The sequence below is a fragment of the Oncorhynchus kisutch genome, linkage group LG24, assembly GCF_002021735.2.
Source record: "Oncorhynchus kisutch isolate 150728-3 linkage group LG24, Okis_V2, whole genome shotgun sequence".
Taxonomy (NCBI): domain Eukaryota; kingdom Metazoa; phylum Chordata; class Actinopteri; order Salmoniformes; family Salmonidae; genus Oncorhynchus; species Oncorhynchus kisutch.
In genome coordinates this window covers 39,938,781-39,959,117 of record NC_034197.2, presented here as the reverse complement: position 1 = coordinate 39,959,117, position 20,337 = coordinate 39,938,781, and the positions used below count along the sequence as shown (strand labels likewise).

The following is a 20,337-nucleotide window of genomic DNA, read 5'->3' as shown; positions in this document are numbered from 1 at the left end:
CACCTCAATAAGTGATTTAGGGAATTGAAAGTTATTTTAGGCAAATTGTCGAGTAAAAGCCCTGGCCACTATTTCGATTCACATCGGTGCTATTCACACACTACTCGTTTAGGGTGGAGATTGATGGTGTGCCTACAGATAGATGGTATTCTGACTTAATTCCCAAAGTAATTCTACCACCTTTATGTGCAAGGAAACCATTAATAAAAGGTGAGGAAAAGGTATCTCATTTATTTGTCTTTTTTCAGATTGAAATAACACCAATTTAATAAGAGCTATCGACAAGAGTTAGGTATTTGAGTAAATCCGTTTTGGATACGGGAAATGTAAATATAAATGAGGTTTTAGAGCTATTGAACCATATGATCACTGGAGACAAATGTGAAACCAGTCATATGGCAACAAGAAAATGAAGCATATCAACAATAAGTCTGTTGGGGCGGCAGGATAGCCTAGTGGTTACAGCGTTAGTAACCGGAAGGTTGCAAGATCAAATCCCCGAGCTGACAAGGGAACAAAATCTGAAGTTCTACCCTTGAACAAGGCAGTTAACCTACTCTTCCCAGGTAGGCTGTCATTGAAAATAAGGATTTGTTATTAGCTGACTTGTTTATGCAGGTTTGGAATTGTACATCTTGCAGGTATGGGCACTCTGAAACGTTGTAATTATAGGCTACCTTGACTTTCTCTGTCTCTATCATGTTAAACACCACTATTGACTGTCAGTAGGCCTAATAACCACACATATTACAATGCCAATTTAAACACTTCCTTCCCTTCAGTTGGTGTAGCCTACAATATCATTCTGTTTAATTACTTTTTATTTATTTTACTAGGCAAGTCAGTTAAGAACAAATTCTTATTTGTTTGTATCAATGACGGCCTAGGAACAATGGGTTAACTGCCTGTTCAGGGGAAGAACAACAGATTTGTACCTTGTCAGCTCAGGGATTTGAACTTGCAACCTTCCAGTTACTAGTCCAACGCTCTAACCACTAGGCTACCCTGCCGCCCCAATTGTTTAATTTACCTTCATTTTCGTCCTCTGTAAACTCCTTCACGACCACGGCGTTGTTGCTGAGTATCATTAGTAATATATAATATAGTAATATATAATATAGTAATATATATATATATATAGTAATATATAGTAATATATATATATATATAAAGACATGTAGGCTAATTTAAATGTTATTGAGAGATTTGACCCTGACACAGTGCAATACTTGGCTGTGACATCACACAGTTCTATGGCTAGTGCAGGAAATCGAGGAGAATATAGCCTACTATTGTACACTATTGTCCCTATTATAATTCTATGTACACTAATCTTCCAACGTTATCATGGGTTGTAGAACTGAATGTGACACATTTTCAGAATGAATCAAACCACTGTATTTTTGATTTATCAATATATTAGGTGCTTAGAGATCTCCAAACCTGGTTATACAAATAAATATAAAATTGTGCCTTAATGAGAGTATTTAAAAAAAAAAATGTATCTACCACTTGGTGTTGAAACCGAGACAAATATGCAGATTTTTAGATGGCTTTTTAAAAATGGATCCCTAATATTCTGAACCTGTCTCTCTATGTATTCTAGTCTGTCGACCATATTCATGTATTCTAATTCAATTCTAATTATTCTAATTAAAGGTACACTGTAAAGGGATGGCTTAAGATAAATGTCCTGAAAACTCTTTTGATTGAATACTCCTCAAGAAAATCTGTTGGTCAGCGAGTGAGAGGGTTTGTAAGTGGTTGAATTACATTTATTCAACGCTCGCAAGGGAACCACGTCTGCAAAGCCAGTTATGCATCTGCATAAGGTAAGTCTGAATACCAACTACTGAGAAGTGTGTAGGAAAGGAATGAATTCCTACGTCGGAATCGGGCCCTTGTGCATAATAAACACCTTCTTGTCTCTCTCCTCCTGGGTAGTGTCAGACCAGACAGACAGCTCCTCCTGGGTAGTGTCAGACCAGACAGACAGCTCCTCCTGGGTAGTGTCAGACCAGACAGACAGCTCCTCCTGGGTAGTGTCAGACCAGACAGACAGCTCCTCCTGGGTAGTGTCAGACCAGACAGACAGCTCCTCTTGGGTAGTGTCAGACCAGACAGACAGCTCCCCCTGGGTAGTGTCAGACCAGACAGACAGCTCCCCCTGAGTAGTGTCAGACCAGACAGACAGCTCCCCCTGGGTAGTGTCAGACCAGACAGACAGCTCCTCTTGGGTAGTGTCAGACCAGACAGCCAGCTCGCCCTGGGTAGTGTCAGACCAGACAGACAGCTCCCCCTGGGTAGTGTCAGACCAGACAGACAGCTCCTCCTGGGGAGTGTCAAACCAGAGAGCCAGCTCACCCTGGGTAGTGTCAGACCAAACAGACAGCTCCCCCTGGGTAGAGTCAGACCAGACAGACAGCTCCTCCTGGGGAGTGTCAAACCAGACAGCCAGCTCCCCCTGGGGAGTGTCAAACCAGACAGCCAGCTCCCCCTGGGGAGTGTCAAACCAGACAGCCAGCTCCCCCTGGGGAGTGTCAAACCAGACAGCCAGCTCCCCCTGAGTAGTGTCAGACCAGACAGACAGCTCCCCCTGGGTAGTGTCAGACCAGACAGAAAGCTCCCCCTGGGGAGTCTCAAACCAGACAGACAGCTCCTTCTGGGTAGTGTCAGACCAGACAGACAGCTCCTCCTGGGGAGTGTCAAACCAGACAGCCAGCTCCCCCTGAGTAGTGTCAGACCAGACAGACAGCTCCCCCTGGGGAGTGTCAAACCAGACAGCCAGCTCCCCCTGGGTAGTGTCAGACCAGACAGAGACCACACTTTGGCAGAAGCTGCCAAGAGGCTTCTAAACAGCTTCTACCCCGAAGCCATAAGACTCCTGAACATCTAATCAAATGGCTAGCCATTTGCTTTGCCCCCCTCCCCTCTCCTTTACACCGCTGCTACTCTCTGTTGTTGTCACCTATGCATAGTCACTTTAATAACTCTACCCCCACACATTGACTCTGTACCGGTACCCCCCTGTATATAGTCTCCACATTGACTCTGTACCGGTACCTCCTGTGTATATAGCCTCCACATTGACTCTGTACCGGTACCCCCCTGTATATAGTCTCCACATTTACTCTGTACCGGTACCCCCTGTATATAGCCTCCACATTGACTCTGTACTGGTACCCCCTGTATATAGCCTCCCCATTGACTCTGTACCGGTACCCCCTGTATATAGCCTCCACATTGACTCTGTACCGGTACCTCCTGTATATAGCCTCCACATTGACTCTGTACCGGTACCTCCTGTATATAGCCTCCACATTGACTCTGTACCGGTACCCCCCTGTATATAGTCTCCACATTTACTCTGTACCAGTACCCCCCTGTATATAGTCTCCACATTGACTCTGTACCGGTACCTCCTGTATATAGTCTCCACATTGACTCTGTACCGGTACCCCCTGTATATAGCCTCCACATTGACTCTGTACCGGTACCCCATGTATATAGCCTCCACATTGACTCTGTACCGGTACCACCTGTATATAGCCTCCACATTGACTCTGTACCTGTACCCCCTGTATATAACCTCCACATTGACTCTGTACCGGTACCCCCCTGTATATAACCTCCACATTGACTCTGTACCGGTACGCCCTGTATATAGCCTCCACATTGACTCTGTACCGGTACCCCCTGTATATAGTCTCCACATTGACTCTGTACCGGTACCCCCTGTATATAGCCTCCACATTGACTCTGTACCGGTACCCCCTGTATATAGCCTCCACATTGACTCTGTACCGGTACCCCCCTGTATATAGTCTCCACATTGACTCTGTACCGGTACGCCCTGTATATAGCCTCCACATTGACTCTGTACCGGTACGCCCTGTATATAGCCTCCACATTCACTCTGTACCGGTACGCCCTGTATATAGTCTCGCTATTGTTAATTTACTGCTGCTCTTTAATTGCTTATTACTTTTATTTCTTATTCTGTTTTTATTTAACTGCATTGTTGATTAGGGGCTCATAAGTAAGCATTTCCCTGTAAGGTCTACACCTGTTGTATTAGGTGCATGTGACTAATCAAATGTGATTGGATTTGAGTACTGTATGATGGTTAATATTTTCTCTCTCTCTCTCTCTCTCTCTCTCTCTCTCTCTCTCCCCCCCCCCTCTCCCTCTCCCTCTCCCTCCATCAATAATAGTTCAAGTGATTCTAGCTCTCTAATTGGTAATCCATAATTTACCCATGGCTATGATCTGCAAGCAGTCCCTAGCAGCCTGTGGCTGTGATCCACAAGCAGTCCCGAGCAACATGTGGCTGTGATGCACAATCGAGAGGGCTTCTATGTTTGTGCCTGCACTTTAGATCCTGTGCTATTTGTGTGCTGGGTATTCTGTATTGTGTGGCCATCATTACAGGTCTATCACTTCTAATAGTATCAACAAAAAAACTAACATTTAATGACAGTCCAGTTGTAACTACTGCTGCAGACAGACAAGACATGATCTGTCGGTGGTTTACTGTTCAATCAGTGTTTGATGTTCAACTCCAGGGTTTCTACCTGCTATAAAGTCCTTGATGTTCAACTCCAGGGTTTCTACCTGCTATAAAGTCCTTGATGTTCAACTCCAGGGTCTCTACCTGCTATAAAGTCCTTGATGTTCAACTCCAGGGTTTCTACCTGCTATAAAGTCCTTGATGTTCAACTCCAGGATCTCTACCTGCTATAAAGTCCTTGATGTTCAACTCCAGGGTCTCTACCTGCTATAAAGTCCTTGATGTTCAACTCCAGGGTCTCTACCTGCTATAAAGTCATTGATGTTCAACTCCAGGGTCTCTACCTGCTATAAAGTCATTGATGTTCAACTCCAGGGTCTCTACCTGCTATAAAGTCCTTGATGTTCAACTCCAGGGTCTCTACCTGCTATAAAGTCCTTGATGTTCAACTCCAGGGTCTCTACCTGCTATAAAGTCCTTAATGTTCAACTCCAGGGTCTCTACCTGCTGTAAAGTGCTGACGTGGCTGGGACTACAGACTACATAACAACACTATAGAATGTCTCCATAAAGACGACTTTAAAAAGGCTTAGCAGACAGACACAGATATGCTATTCAGGCACCATCAACAGGTTGACCATAGCTTATATCAACAGTATAAACCATCAACAGGTTGACCATAGCTTGTATCAACAGTATAAACCATCAACAGGTTGACCATAGCGTGTATCAACAGTATAAACCATCAACAGGTTGACCATAGCTTGTATCAACATTAGAATCCATCAACAGGTTGACCATAGCCTGTATCAACAGTATAAACCATCAACAGGTTGACCATAGCTTGTATCAACAGTATAACCATCAACAGGTTGACCATAGCTTGTATCAACATTAGAATCCATCAACAGGTTGACCATAGCTTGTATCAACATTAGAATCCATCAACAGGTTGACCATAGCCTGTATCAACAGTATAAACCATCAACAGGTTGACCATAGCCTGTATCAACATTAGAATCCATCAACAGGCTGACCATAGCTTGTATCAACAGTATAAACCATCAACAGGTTGACCATAGCCTGTATCAACATTAGAATCGAAGCATCTCTGGGCTGGCTGCCAGCAACAGCTTGGATGTATCTCATTCTCAATCTCTTAAAAATCCTCCCTCTCATAATTTTCCCCCCTTCATCTGCACTGTTTGGAAAATGCTTAACCTGGTCAGTTCTTGCAGATCAGTGCGATGAAGGAGAGAGCCACAGTGTGCTCTGTGTGTGTCATCACTGTCTTCATGGAGAGGCAGGAAACACACAGATTATGTCAGGTACTCCTCTGGTGGCCAACAGCGCCACCCTGTGGCTCAAGTCTTCTATTGCAACAACAAAAAAGTTTTGTACACTACAGTATTATAGACTACACATTATCCACATAATTATTATTACACACTATCATACAAGTATCTCAACCATTTAAATAATAGGCTTTTTTTTTTTACTTGACAATTCACATAAATAAATCTATTATTAGTGCCATTGATTGATCAGAGTGCTTATCGAAGAACATGATTAGAGGAATGTACAATAACAATTAACCCTACATTTCCCATTGATCCATTTCTGAACGATGGTCAACAGATATCAACATATATAATGGCTTGCGGCACACCTGGGTAGTGTTCAATAGGTCACACCGTAGCAAAACATGTTGCAACGGTAAACTACAATCTGTGCTCACATTTTCAGGTAGTACCTTAGTACACATTCAGGCTGTACCTCCCTGTTTCAATTGTTTTTTTTAACAGTTGTTTTCACTCTGCTTTTCCTCCCAAATGAACACAACCCCGGCTTGATAACAGCTGGTTTCACTCTGCTTTTAAAAATGTTTTCCCTAATGAACACAACCCAGCTTGGTAACAGCTGGTTGACAAAGCGCAACAACATGCCCTCTTATATGTGTGTGTGTGTGTATTCCCTCTTGTGTGTGTGTGTGCCTTCCTCCATGACATCACAAGAGGATTCATCACCATGGCACTGTGTTGCCGGGGCCGGTTGCCAACATGGGTATCACATCTATTTATAACACTAGGGGTCACCTGGACTGGCTGGGGAGCACTACCACACACACACACACACACACACACACACACACACACACACACACACACACACACACACACACACACACACACACACACACACACACACACACACACACACACACACACACACACACACACACACACACACACACACACACACTGCCTGATGATCAAACGCTAGCTGCTTGGCTTATCTGCGTTCAGATGAATCACCCACTGCCTGCCTTCTAAGGCTGAATTCAAATGGAGGCCCTCCTTCTTCGTTTGTGCCTCTGAGTGATGTAGGACGAGGACTGACATCAACATTGGTAGTGGCTCTGCTTAGGGCCATGGTTTTGTTTGGATTAGGGGCGATGTGGGGAAGGTTGTTTTAGAATAGAATGAAAGTGTGTTTAGGCTCAGAGATGTTCTATGTTATGGGGAGCTAGGTGAACAGTAGACGGGGGGGGGCTTCGCTTTACAGCTAGGTGAACAGTAGACGGGGGGGGGGCTTCGCTTTACAGCTAGGTGAACAGTAGACGGGGGGGGGCTTCGCTTTACAGCTAGGTGAACAGTAGACGGGGGGGGGCTTCGCTTTACAGCTAGGTGAACAGTAGACGGGGGGGGCTTCGCTTTACAGCTAGGTGAACAGTAGACGGGGGGGGGGCTTCGCTTTACAGCTAGGTGAACAGTAGACGGGGGGGGGGCTTCGCTTTACAGCTAGGTGAACAGTAGACGGGGGGGGCTTCGCTTTACAGCTAGGTGAACAGTAGACGGGGGGGGGCTTCGCTTTACAGCTAGGTGAACAGTAGACGGGGGGGGGCTTCGCTTTACAGCTAGGTGAACAGTAGAGAGAGGGGGGGGGCTGTGCTTTACAGCTAGGTGAACAGTAGAGAGAGGGGGGGGGCTGTGCTTTACAGCTAGGTGAACAGTAGAGAGAGGGGGGGGGCTGTGCTTTACAGCTAGGTGAACAGTAGAGAGAGGGGGGGGGGGGCTGTGCTTTACAGCTAGTTGAACAGTAGAGAGAGGGGGGGGGGCTGTGCTTTACAGCTAGGTGAACAGTAGACGGGGGGGGGGCTTCGCTTTACAGCTAGGTGAACAGTAGAGAGAGGGGGGGGGGCTGTGCTTTACAGCTAGGTAAACAGTAGAGAGAGGGGGGGGCTGTGCTTTACAGCTAGGTGAACAGTAGAGAGAGGGGGGGGGGGCTGTGCTTTACAGCTAGTTGAACAGTAGAGAGAGGGGGGGGGGCTGTGCTTTACAGCTAGGTGAACAGTAGAGAGAGGGGGGGGGGGGGCTGTGCTTTATAGCTAGGTGAACAGTAGAGAGAGGGGGGGGGGGCTGTGCTTTATAGCTAGGTGAACAGTAGAGAGAGGGGGGGGGGGCTGTGCTTTATAGCTAGGTGAACAGTAGAGAGAGGGGGGGGGGCTGTGCTTTACAGCTAGGTGAACAGTAGAGAGAGAGGGGGGGGGGCTGTGCTTTACAGCTAGGTGAACAGTAGAGAGAGGGGGGGGGCTGTGCTTTACAGCTAGGTGAACAGTAGAGAGAGGGGGGGGGCTGTGCTTTACAGCTAGGTGAACAGTAGAGAGAGGGGGGGGGCTGTGCTTTACAGCTAGGTGAACAGTAGAGAGAGGGGGGGGGCTGTGCTTTACAGCTAGGTGAACAGTAGAGAGAGAGGGGGGGCTGTGCTTTACAGCTAGGTGAACAGTAGAGAGAGAGGGGGGGGGGGCTGTGCTTTACAGCTAGGTGAACAGTAGAGAGAGGGGGGGGCTGTGCTTTACAGCTAGGTGAACTGTAGAGAGAGGGGGGGGGCTGTGCTTTACAGCTAGGTGAACAGTAGAGAGAGGGGGGGGGGCTGTGCTTTACAGCTAGGTGAACAGTAGAGAGAGGGGGGGGGGGGCTGTGCTTTACAGCTAGGTGAACAGTAGAGAGAGAGGGGGGGCTGTGCTTTACAGCTAGGTGAACAGTAGAGAGAGGGGGGGGGGCTGTGCTTTACAGCTAGGTGAACAGTAGAGAGAGGGGGGGGGGCTGTGCTTTACAGCTAGGTGAACAGTAGACGGGGGGGCTGTGCTTTACAGCTAGGTGAACAGTAGAGAGAGGGGGGGGGGCTGTGCTTTACAGCTAGGTGAACAGTAGAGAAAGGGGGGGGGCTGTGCTTTACAGCTAGGTGAACAGTAGAGAGAGGGGGGGGGCTGTGCTTTACAGCTAGGTGAACAGTAGAGAGAGGGGGGGCTGTGCTTTACAGCTAGGTGAACAGTAGAGAGAGGGGGGGCTGTGCTTTACAGATATGCTCTTTCTTTCTCTCTCTCTCTCTGTCTCTGGAGGGGTTGTGTTGGGTTTGATAGATAGGGTTTCTTGTGCTTCAGTCAGTCAGATCGATCATAGTTCGGACTCTGGCGAATGAATATTCTGATAACCCGTCTTGGTCGGTGTCCCGGTACCATATCCAGCCGCGTTGGTCATCTCCTGGGCTCCGCCGGGCCCCAGGTAGGGGCGGTGAGAAGGCATGGGCGAGGGGCTGGGGCTGGGGGTGCCTTTACCGAGGATGAAGCGGGACTCGTTCTCCTCTTCTAGACCAGAGAGGTCCTTGGTCATGCCTTTACGGTAGGAGACAGACAGCTTGTTGGAGCCGTCAGAGAGAAGGTTGAAGTGGCGGGCGATGAAGACACAGGGGAGAGGAAGCATGGCGGCGATGATGAGGGAGTAGGCTACGCCCAGAGCCCACGGAGGGTAGGAGAGGAACTTCTCCGACGCCTAGCAGAGGGAGAACGAGAGAGAGGAGAGAGGAGAGGGAGGACGAAGAAGAGGGGAGAGGAGGAGAGTGAAGATTGAGACATTGAGATACAGATTCAGAAAAGCTTTTAGTGTCCCAATATTGGGAAATTGGGTTTGGTTTGCAACTGCATAAAAACACAAGAAACAAGTGTATATGACCTACAAACACACAATAAACTGTTTGGACAGTAAATACAAACACATGATAAACTGTTTGGACAGTAAATACAAACACACAATAAACTGATTGGACAGTAAATACAAACACACGATAAACTGATTGGACAGTAAATACAAACACACGATAAACTGATTGGACAGTAAATACAAACACACAATAAACTGTTTGGACAGTAAATACAAACACACGATAAACTGATTGGACAGTAAATACAAACACACGATAAACTGATTGGACAGTAAATACAAACACACAATAAACTGATTGGACAGTAAATACAAACACACAATAAACTGATTGGACAGTAAATACAAACACACAATAAACTGATTGGACAGTAAATACAAACACAGATGGAATATACAGTTCCTTCAGAAATGTTTCACACCCATTGACGTTTTCCACATTTTGTTGTGTTATAAAGTGGGATTCAAATGGATTTAATTGTAATCTTGGGTAAAAACATCTACACAAAATACTCTGTAATGTTAAAGTGGAAGACAAATTGGATAAGTATTCACCCCACTGAGTCAATACATTTTAGAATCCCCTTTGGCAGCGATTACAGCTGTGAGTCTCTCTGGGTGAGTCTCTAGAGCCCTTCACACCTGGATTGTACAACATTTGTCCATTATTCTTTAGAAAAATCTTCAAGCTCTGTCAAGTTGGTTGTTCATCATTGCTAGAAAGCCATTTTCAAATAGTAACTAGGCCACTCAGGAACATTCAATGTTAGATTGTTAGATATTACTGCACGGTCGGAACTAGAAGCACAAGCATTTCGCTACACTCACAATAACATCTGCTAACCATGTGTATGCGACCAATACAATTTGATTTGATTTGAATGCCATCTTGGTAACCAACTCCAGTGTAGATTTGGCATTGTGTTTTAGGTTGAAATGTGAATTTGAAAGCAGACTGAATCAGGTTTTCCTCTAGGATTTTGCCTGTGCTTTGCTTTATTCTGTCATTTTTATTTTGGAATTTTACTCCCTAGTCCTTGCTGATGACAAGCATACTCATAACATGATGCAGCCACCACCACAAATTAAAATATGAAGAGTGGTACTCAGTGATGTGTTGTGTTGGATTTGCCCCAAACATAACACTTTCTATTCAGGACTAAAAAGTTCATTTTCTTTGCAATATTTTTTTTATAGTGCCTTGTTGCAAACAGGATACATATTGTTGCAAACAGGATACATATTGTTGCAAACAGGATACATATTGTTGCAAACAGGATACATATTGTTGCAAACAGGATACATATTGTTGCAAACAGGATACATATTGTTGCAAACAGGATACATATTGTTGCAAACAGGATACATATTGTTGCAAACAGGATACATATTGTTGCAAACAGGATACATATTGTTGCAAACAGGATACATATTGTTGCAAACAGGATACATATTGTTGCAAACAGGATACATATTGTTGCAAACAGGATGCATATTGTTGCAAACAGGATACATATTGTTGCAAACAGGATACATATTGTTGCAAACAGGATACATATTGTTGCATTGTTGCAAACAGGATACATATTGTTGCAAACAGGATACATATTGTTGCAAACAGGATGCATATTGTTGCAAACAGGATGCATATTGTTGCAAACAGGATACATATTGTTGCAAACAGGATACATATTGTTGCAAACAGGATACATATTGTTGCAAACAGGATACATATTGTTGCAAACAGGATGCATATTGTTGCAAACAGGATACATATTGTTGCAAACAGGATACATATTGTTGCAAACAGGATGCATATTGTTGCAAACAGGATACATATTGTTGCAAACAGGATACATATTGTTGCAAACAGGATACATATTGTTGCAAACAGGATGTATATTGTTGCAAACAGGATACATATTGTTGCAAACAGGATACATATTGTTGCAAACAGGATACATATTGTTGCAAACAGGATGCATATTGTTGCAAACAGGATACATATTGTTGCAAACAGGATACATATTGTTGCAAACAGGATACATATTGTTGCAAACAGGATGCATATTGTTGCAAACAGGATGCATATTGTTGCAAACAGGATACATATTGTTGCAAACAGGATACATATTGTTGCAAACAGGATACATATTGTTGCAAACAGGATGCATATTGTTGCAAACAGGATGCATATTGTTGCAAACAGGATACATATTGTTGCAAACAGGATACATATTGTTGCAAACAGGATACATATTGTTGCAAACAGGATACATATTGTTGCAAACAGGATACATATTGTTGCAAACAGGATACATATTGTTGCAAACAGGATACATATTGTTGCAAACAGGATGCATATTGTTGCAAACAGGATACATATTGTTGCAAACAGGATACATATTGTTGCAAACAGGATACATATTGTTGCAAACAGGATGCATATTGTTGCAAACAGGATACATATTGTTGCAAACAGGATACATATTGTTGCAAACAGGATACATATTGTTGCAAACAGGATGCATATTGTTGCAAACAGGATGCATGTTTTGGTATGTTATTATTCTTACTCTCTGGCAACTAAGTTAGAAAGTGACCGGGTGTGTTGATACACCATCAAAACCTAATTAATAACTTTACCCTTGTACTGTTCAAAAGCATATCCAGTATCCACTTTTTTTGGTATGTTGTCAAACATCTACCAGTCAGGTGCCCTTCTTTGCGAGGCATTGGTTGAATCTGTGCTATATATTTTATTTTACTAGGCAAGTCAGTTAAGAACAAATTCTTATTTTCAATAACAGCCTAGGAACAGTGGGTTAACTGCCTGTTCAGGGGCAGAACGACAGATTTGTCAGCCATAACAAAGGGGATGAATACTTACTGACTCAAGACATTTCAGCTTCTAATTTTTTTTAAATTAATTTAGAAACAATTTTACAAAGCGAATTAAAAAGGGTGTGAATACTTCTAAAGACAATTTATATAAAGTGAAGCAGTCCGTGACGAGGAAGATGAGGGTGAGTTAACCATTGACCAAGAGGAAATCATTTTAAAGGGAAAGTAAATGCATGTGTGAATACAAAAGATGCTTCAAAGAGAACCATGCCGTACAAAACCCATCCGGGCTCGAAGTACCATGAAAAAGATTGCCACTTTGGTAGTCATTGGACTAAGAATGAGATTCCGGTTAGGTGAAATGGGATGGATTAGCACAAATGCGTTAGAGCTAAACTGGTGTAACAAAGGTAAAGATTCACTGACCAGTTCCTCCACCCAGGCATTGTACCCAGCAGGACTGACGGACATCTCTATCACAGTGGCAACGATGAGCACGGTGAGACAGGCAGGAGATACGTACTTCCACATATAGAAATAGAAAGAGTAAGGTCTGAAACCCAACATGTCCTCTAGGTCCTGCATGAACCTGAGAGAGAGAGAGAGAGAGAGAGAGAGAGAGAGAGAGAGAGAGAGAGAGAGACAGAGAGAGAGAGAGAGAGAGAGAGAGAGAGAGAGAGAGAGAGAGAGAGAGAGAAGTCGGAAGGATGGACGGACGGAAGGAAGGAAGGAAGGAAGGAAGGAAGGAAGGAAGGAAGGAAGGAAGGAAGGAAGGAAGGAAAGAAAGAAAGAAAGAAAGAAAGAAAGAAGGAATGAATGAAGGAAAGAAGGAAGGAAGGAAGGAAGGAAGGAAGGAAGGAAGGAAGGACGGAAGGAAGGAAGGAAGGAAGGAAGGAAGGAAGGAAGGAAGGAAGGAAGGAAGGAAGGAAGGAAGGAAGGAAGGAAGGAAGGAAGGAAGGAAGGAAGGAAGGAAGGAAGGAAGGAAGGAAGGAAGGAAGAAAGAAAGAAAGAAGGAATGAAGGAAGGAAGAAAGGAAGGAAGAAAGGAAGGAAAGATTAATGTGGGGATGAACAAAAGAGAATTTTGAACACAATCAATTTTATAAAGCTATTTCTCCTAGGCACTGCTGTAAGGTAATATGTACGTTCCTTGTGTCATGTTACGCATCCAGTACCTCTTGGTGCCGTAGATCCAGGCCACAGATATATTCTCCAGCATAACCACCACAGTGAGAGGCAGGCCAGCTGAGTAGTCATCAAACATGGTCACAAAGTAGTTCCCGGAGCGCTGGACGAACAGCAGGCCACAGAAGAACGCCACAATGCAACAACCAACTGAGAAGGAGGGAGGAGGAAGAGGAGGAGGAAACATTAATAATCATACCTACAGACCACAGAATAAGACTACGATGCAACTGCCTACTGAGAGAGGAGGACTAGAGAAAGAAAGACGTCAGGCTGTTTATATGACTACATTTCGGATGCTTACCAATTCAAAGTAAGGCCTACAACATATAGTCTCTTTCAACAGCCATTGGCTGACCTTTGACTTCTGACTGATAGAGAATCATCCAAACAACCAATAGAAGCCTCACCACAGAGGAACTCCTTGCGGATCTTGGGGAAGGCGTCCAGTACAGGTGTGGTGATCCCTGTCATGGTGCCGATCATGGATCCCAGCCCCAGGTTAATCAGCATGAAGAAGAACATGACAGACCAGAAGGGAGAGGCAGGGAAGTGGGTCATGGCCTCAGTGAAGGCGATGAAGGCCAGGCCTGTTCCCTGCACTGCCTAGAGAAAGAGAGAGGGAGGGAAAGAGATGAGGAAAGAGAGATGTTTTATCCATGTGTCTTCACTGTATTTCACTTCATATAATGAGACGACTGTTTTCAATCTAAAAGTGGTTGTAGATGATGTTGGAAGTGCTTTGGGTGTTGATAAGAGTATGAAATCTCTACTTTATAGGCTTGTTCCCCAGACCGAAAGCAGGACTCAAATAATCAGGACTATAGATTTACATCAAAGGCCACAAAAAAATATATATTTCTTGTGAAAATGTAAAATAAATTAAATAATTCACCTCTAAACCAAATCAGACCAACATACCTGGTTGAGTTTGACCTCCAGTATATGGGGTCCAGTCCCAACATACCTTGTTGAGTTTGACCTCCAGTATACAGGGGTCCAGACCCAATATACCTTGTTGATTTCATCCTACAGTATACAGGGGTCCAGACCCAACATACCTTGATGAGTTTGACCTCCAGTATACAGGGGTCCAGACCCAACATACCTTGTTGAGTTCATCCTCCAGTATACAGGGGTCCAGATCCAACATACCTTGTTGATTTCGTCCTCCAGTATACGGGGTCCAGACCCAACATACCTTGTTGATTTCGTCCTCCAGTATACGGGGTCCAGACCCAACATACCTTGTTGAGTTCGTCCTCCAGTATACAGGGGTCCAGTCCAAGCTGACTGAAGCTGTCCTCCCTGACAGTCTTGATCACTCCATACATCTCCTGATAGTCCACAGCTGACAGGTGAGAGAAGTTGACATGGGGAGGGATCAGATCATGGCTCAACACACCTGTGTTCAGGTAACCTAGGATCTTCTCACCATTCCTGTAGAAAGGAGGAGAGCGGAGAGGAGGAAAGTATTAGTGTTAATTGTGAGATAGTGATTTCATCTAGCTGCATTCATAGTAACAGGTAGGAAAGTGGGTGGGGATAGTGCTGAAAAAGATTGACTCTATTTTACAATGACAATAGATGGTTGGTTAAGCTATTTGAGCTTGACAAAATTATTAGAGTTTGGCGCTTGAGGGTTTTTGTGACTGCACTTGAAGAAAGGTTAAAGGTTAAAAGTTCTTGAAATGTTCTGTATTGATTGACCTTCATGTCTTAAAGTAATGATGGACTGTCGTTTCTCTGCTTATTTGAGCTGTTCTTGCCAGAATATGGACTTGTCTTTCACCAAATAGGGCTCTCTTCTGTATACCACCGCTACCTTGTCAAAACACATTAAGAAGGAAAGAAATTTGACAAATTAACTTTTAACAAGGCACACCTGTTAATTGAAATGCATTCCAGGTGAGTAGCTCATGAAGCTGGTTGAGAGAATGCCAAGAGTGTGCAAAGCTGTCATCAAGGCAACGGGTGGCTCCTTTGAAGAATCTCAAATATAAAATATATTTACATTTGTTTAACACTTTTCTGGTTATTACATGATTCTATATGTGTTATTTCATAGTTTTGAAGTCTTCACTATTATTCTACAATGTAGAAATAAAGAAAAAACCCTTGAATGAGTAGGTGTTCTAAAACTTTTGACCGGTAGTGTATATATACACAGTTTAAGTCTGAAGTTTACATACACTTAGGTTGGAGTCGTTAAAACTTGTTTTTCAACCACTCCACTAATTTCTTGTTAACAAACTATAGTTTTGGTAAGTCGGTTAAGACATCTACTTTGTGTACGACACGAGTCATTTTACATGTTTACACACAGATTATCTCACTTATAATTCACTGTATCACAATTTCAGTGGGTCAGAAGTTTACATACACTAAGTTGACTGTGCCTTTAAACAGCTTGGAAAATTCCAGAAAATAATGCTATGGTTTTAGAAGCTTCTGATAGGCTAATTGACATCATTTGAGTCAATTGGAGGTGTACCTGTGGATGTATTTCAAGGGCTACCTTCAAACTCATTGTCTCTTTGCTTGACATCATGGGAAAATCAAAAGAAATCAGCCAAGACCTCAGGAAAAAAAATTGTAGACCTCCACAAGTCTGGTTCATCCTTGTGAGCAATTTCCAAATGCCTGAAGGTACCACGTTCATCTGTACAAACAATAGTACGCAAGTATAAACACCATGGGACCACGCAGCCATCATACCGCTCAGGAAGGAGACATGTTCTGTCTCCTAGAGATGAATGTACTTTGCTGCAAAAAGTGCAAATCAATCCCAGAACAACAGCAAAGGACCTTGTGAAGATGCTGGAGGAAACAGGTACAAAAGTATCTATATCCACAGTAAAACGGGTCCTATATCGACATAACCTGAAAGGCCGATAGGCAAGGAAGAAGCCTCTGCTCCAAAACCTCCATAAAGAAGCCAGTCTGGTTTGCAACTGCACATGGGGTCAAAGATTGTACTTTTTGGAGAAATGTCCTCTGGTTTGATGAAACAAAAATAGAACTGTTTGGCCATAATGACCATCGTTATGTTTGCAAGCCGAAGAACACCATCCCAACCGTGCAGCACAAGGGAGGCAGCATCATGTTGTGGGGGTGCTTTGCTGCAGGAGGAACAGGTGCACTTCACAGATGGCATCATGAGGGATGGAAATGATGTGGATATATTGAAGCAACATCTCAAGACATCACTCAGGAAGGTAAAGCTTGGTCGCAAATGGGTCTTCCAAATGGACAATGACCCCAAGCATACTTCCAAAGTTGACAACAAAGTCAAGGTATTGGAGTGGCCATCACAAAGCCCTGACCTCAATCCTATAGAAAATTTGTGGACAGAACTGATACAGTGTGTGTGAGCAAGGAGGCCTACAAACCTGACTCAGTTACACCAGCTCTGTCAGGAGGAATGGGCTAAAATTCAACCAAGTTATTGTGGGTAGCTTGTGGAAGGCTCCCCAAAACATTTGACCCAAGTTCTACAATTTAAAGGCAATGCTACCAAATACTAATTGAGTGTATGTAAACTTCTGACCCACTGGGAATGTGATGAAAAAAAGCTGAAATAAATAATTCTCTCTACTATTATTCTGACATTACACATTCTTAAAATAAAGTGGTGATCCTAACTGACCTAAAACAGGGAATTTTACTAGGATTAAATGTCAGGAATTGTGAAAAACGGACTTTAAATGTATTTGCCTAAGGTGTATGTAAACGTCCGACTTCAACTGTATATTTATATATATATATAATTTATAAGTCAAAAAATGGATGTAGCAACTACAGATTGCCCCTTTAAGTTTATAAAACGTGTACAAGTTTGAGCATGTGTCCATTAGGCCTTTTTATCAGCATGAATTAGATGCAGCTGTTATACCATAGGCTGGGATCCACACTATGCAGCTGTTATCCCATAGGCTGGGATCCACACTATGCAGCTGTTATCCCATAGGCTGGGATCCACACTATGCAGCTGTTATCCCATAGGCTGGGATCCACACTATGCAGCTGTTATCCCATAGGCTGGGATCCACACTATGCAGCTGTTATCCCATAGGCTGGGATCCACACTATGCAGCTGTTATCCCATAGGCTGGGATCCACACTATGCAGCTGTTATCCCATAGGCTGGGATCCACACTATGCAGCTGTTATCCCATAGGCTGGGATCCACACTATGCAGCTGTTATCCCATAGGCTGGGATCCACACTATGCAGCTGTTATCCCATAGGCTGGGATCCACACTATGCAGCTGTTAGCCCATAGGCTGGGATCCACACTATGCAGCTGACATCCCATAGGCTGGATCCACACTATGCAGCTGTTATCCCATAGGCTGGATCCACACTATGCAGCTGTTATCCCATAGGCTGGGATCCACACTATGCAGCTGTTATCCCATAGGCTGGGATCTGCACTATGCAGCTGTTATCCCATAGGCTGGGATCTGCACTATGCAGCTGTTATCCCATAGGCTGGGATCCGCACTATGCAGCTGTTATCCCATAGGCTGGGATCCGCACTATGCAGCTGTTATCCCATAGGCTGGGATCCGCACTATGCAGCTGTTATCCCATAGGCTGGGATCCACACTATGCAGCTGTTATCCCATAGGCTGGGATCCACACTATGCAGCTGTTATCCCATAGGCTGGGATCCACACTATGCAGCTGTTATCCCATAGGCTGGGATCCACACTATGCAGCTGTTATCCCATAGGCTGGGATCCACACTATGCAGCTGTTAGCCCATAGGCTGGGATCCACACTATGCAGCTGTTATCCCATAGGCTGGGATCTGCACTATGCAGCTGTTATCCCATAGGCTGGGATCCACACTATGCAGCTGTTATCCCATAGGCTGGGATCCACACTATGCAGCTGTTATCCCATAGGCTGGGATCCACACTATGCAGCTGTTATCCCATAGGCTGGGATCCACACTATGCAGCTGTTATCCCATAGGCTGGGATCCACACTATGCAGCTGTTATCCCATAGGCTGGGATCCGCACTATGCAGCTGTTATCCCATAGGCTGGGATCCACACTATGCAGCTGTTATCCCATAGGCTGGGATCCACACTATGCAGCTGTTAGCCCATAGGCTGGGATCCACACTATGCAGCTGTTATCCCATAGGCTGGGATCTGCACTATGCAGCGGTTATCCCATAGGCTGGGATCTGCACTATGCAGCTGTTATCCCATAGGCTGGGGTCTGCACTATGCAGCTGTTATCCCATAGGCTGGGATCCGCACTATGCAGCTGTTATCCCATAGGCTGGGATCCGCACTATGCAGCTGTCGCAAGAGAGCATTTTTCACTGGCTGTCCACTGGTTTCAAAAACAATTATCGATAGGCATCTTAAACTTCTTGAATTCAAACCATTATTGGGTTCAAATACACATTTAGATTTGTGAACAGCCATCCGTAACAACCACAATGCATAAGGCTCAAATAGCTAAATGAGAGAGCAGCAGTATGATTCACATCAATGCTCTATGCTATGTAGATATCAATAATAAGTGATATCCGTATCGCCATAGTCTACACCACTGCTGTCATTCTTAACTTCAAGCATTTATTCAAATTGTATAATCTTTGGTTGCCGCTAGCAGTCGCACCATTGGAAGACATTAACTTGGATTGTAGCCTACAAAAGCCTATTCCTGCTCTTTTCCCGCGATCCATCAAACACATTTGGTGTGTCATCATAGTGGTCTCTGACACCGTAGTGGTCTCTGACATCATAGTGGTCTCTGACATCATAGTGGTCTCTGACACCGTAGTGGTCTCTGACATCATAGTGGTCTCTGACATCATAGTGGTCTCTGACATCATAGTGGTCTCTGACTTGTGGTCTCTGACATCATAGTGGTCTCTGACTTGTGGTCTCTGACATCATAGTGGTCTCTGACACCGTAGTGGTCTCTGACATCATAGTGGTCTCTGACATCATAGTGGTCTCTGACACCGTAGTGGTCTCTGACATCATAGTGGTCTCTGACACCGTAGTGGTCTCTGACATCATAGTGGTCTCTGACATCATAGTGGTCTCTGACATCATAGTGGTCTCTGACATCATAGTGGTCTCTGACATCATAGTGGTCTCTGACATCATAGTGGTCTCTGACATCATAGTGGTCTCTGACACCATAGTGGTCTCTGACATCATAGTGGTCTCTGACATCATAGTGGTCTCTGACATCATAGTGGTCTCTGACTTGTGGTCTCTGACACCGTAGTGGTCTCTGACATCATAGTGGTCTCTGACATCATAGTGGTCTCTGACATCATAGTGGTCTCTGACTTGTGGTCTCTGACATCATAGTGGTCTCTGACATCATAGTGGTCTCTGACATCATAGTGGTCTCTGACATCATAGTGGTCTCTGACTTGTGGTCTCTGACATCATAGTGGTCTCTGACATCATAGTGGTCTCTGACATCATAGTGGTCTCTGACATCATAGTGGTCTCTGACTTGTGGTCTCTGACATCATAGTGGTCTCTGACATCATAGTGGTCTCTGACATCATAGTGGTCTCTGACTTGTGGTCTCTGACATCATAGTGGTCTCTGACTTGTGGTCTCTGACATCATAGTGGTCTCTGACTTGTGGTCTCTGACATCATAGTGGTCTCTGACTTGTGGTCTCTGACATCATAGTGGTCTCTGACATCATAGTGGTCTCTGACATCATAGTGGTCTCTGACTTGTGGTCAGACTCGCTCAGGTGGAACAAATTTAAACTTGTTCCTTTTTTCAATGCTGATTTGAA

At 44.3% G+C, this 20,337-nt stretch overlaps 1 protein-coding gene across 2 annotated transcripts in view; it reads right to left on the bottom strand.

Annotated features, from left to right (window-relative positions):
* Nucleotides 1–3,991: 3,991 nt before the first annotated feature.
* Nucleotides 3,992–20,337, bottom strand: part of LOC109875721 (sodium-dependent neutral amino acid transporter SLC6A17) — a 53,890-nt gene continuing 37,544 nt past the window's right edge. The window contains exons 8-13 of one of the 2 annotated variants that reach the window (XR_004205294.1): nucleotides 14,786–14,978; nucleotides 13,949–14,144; nucleotides 13,529–13,688; nucleotides 12,781–12,943; nucleotides 4,655–9,342; nucleotides 3,995–4,574 (exon numbers count right to left, since the gene is read on the bottom strand). Coding sequence is in view for 1 of the 2 variants with exons in the window: in XM_031804174.1 (XP_031660034.1) it covers nucleotides 8,968–9,342; nucleotides 12,781–12,943; nucleotides 13,529–13,688; nucleotides 13,949–14,144; nucleotides 14,786–14,978 (1,087 nt within the window). In the remaining variant the exon portion in view is untranslated. Of the gene's footprint in view, nucleotides 9,343–12,780; nucleotides 12,944–13,528; nucleotides 13,689–13,948; nucleotides 14,145–14,785; nucleotides 14,979–20,337 lie in introns of both variants that reach the window. The other variant, XM_031804174.1, reaches the window with a different exon arrangement.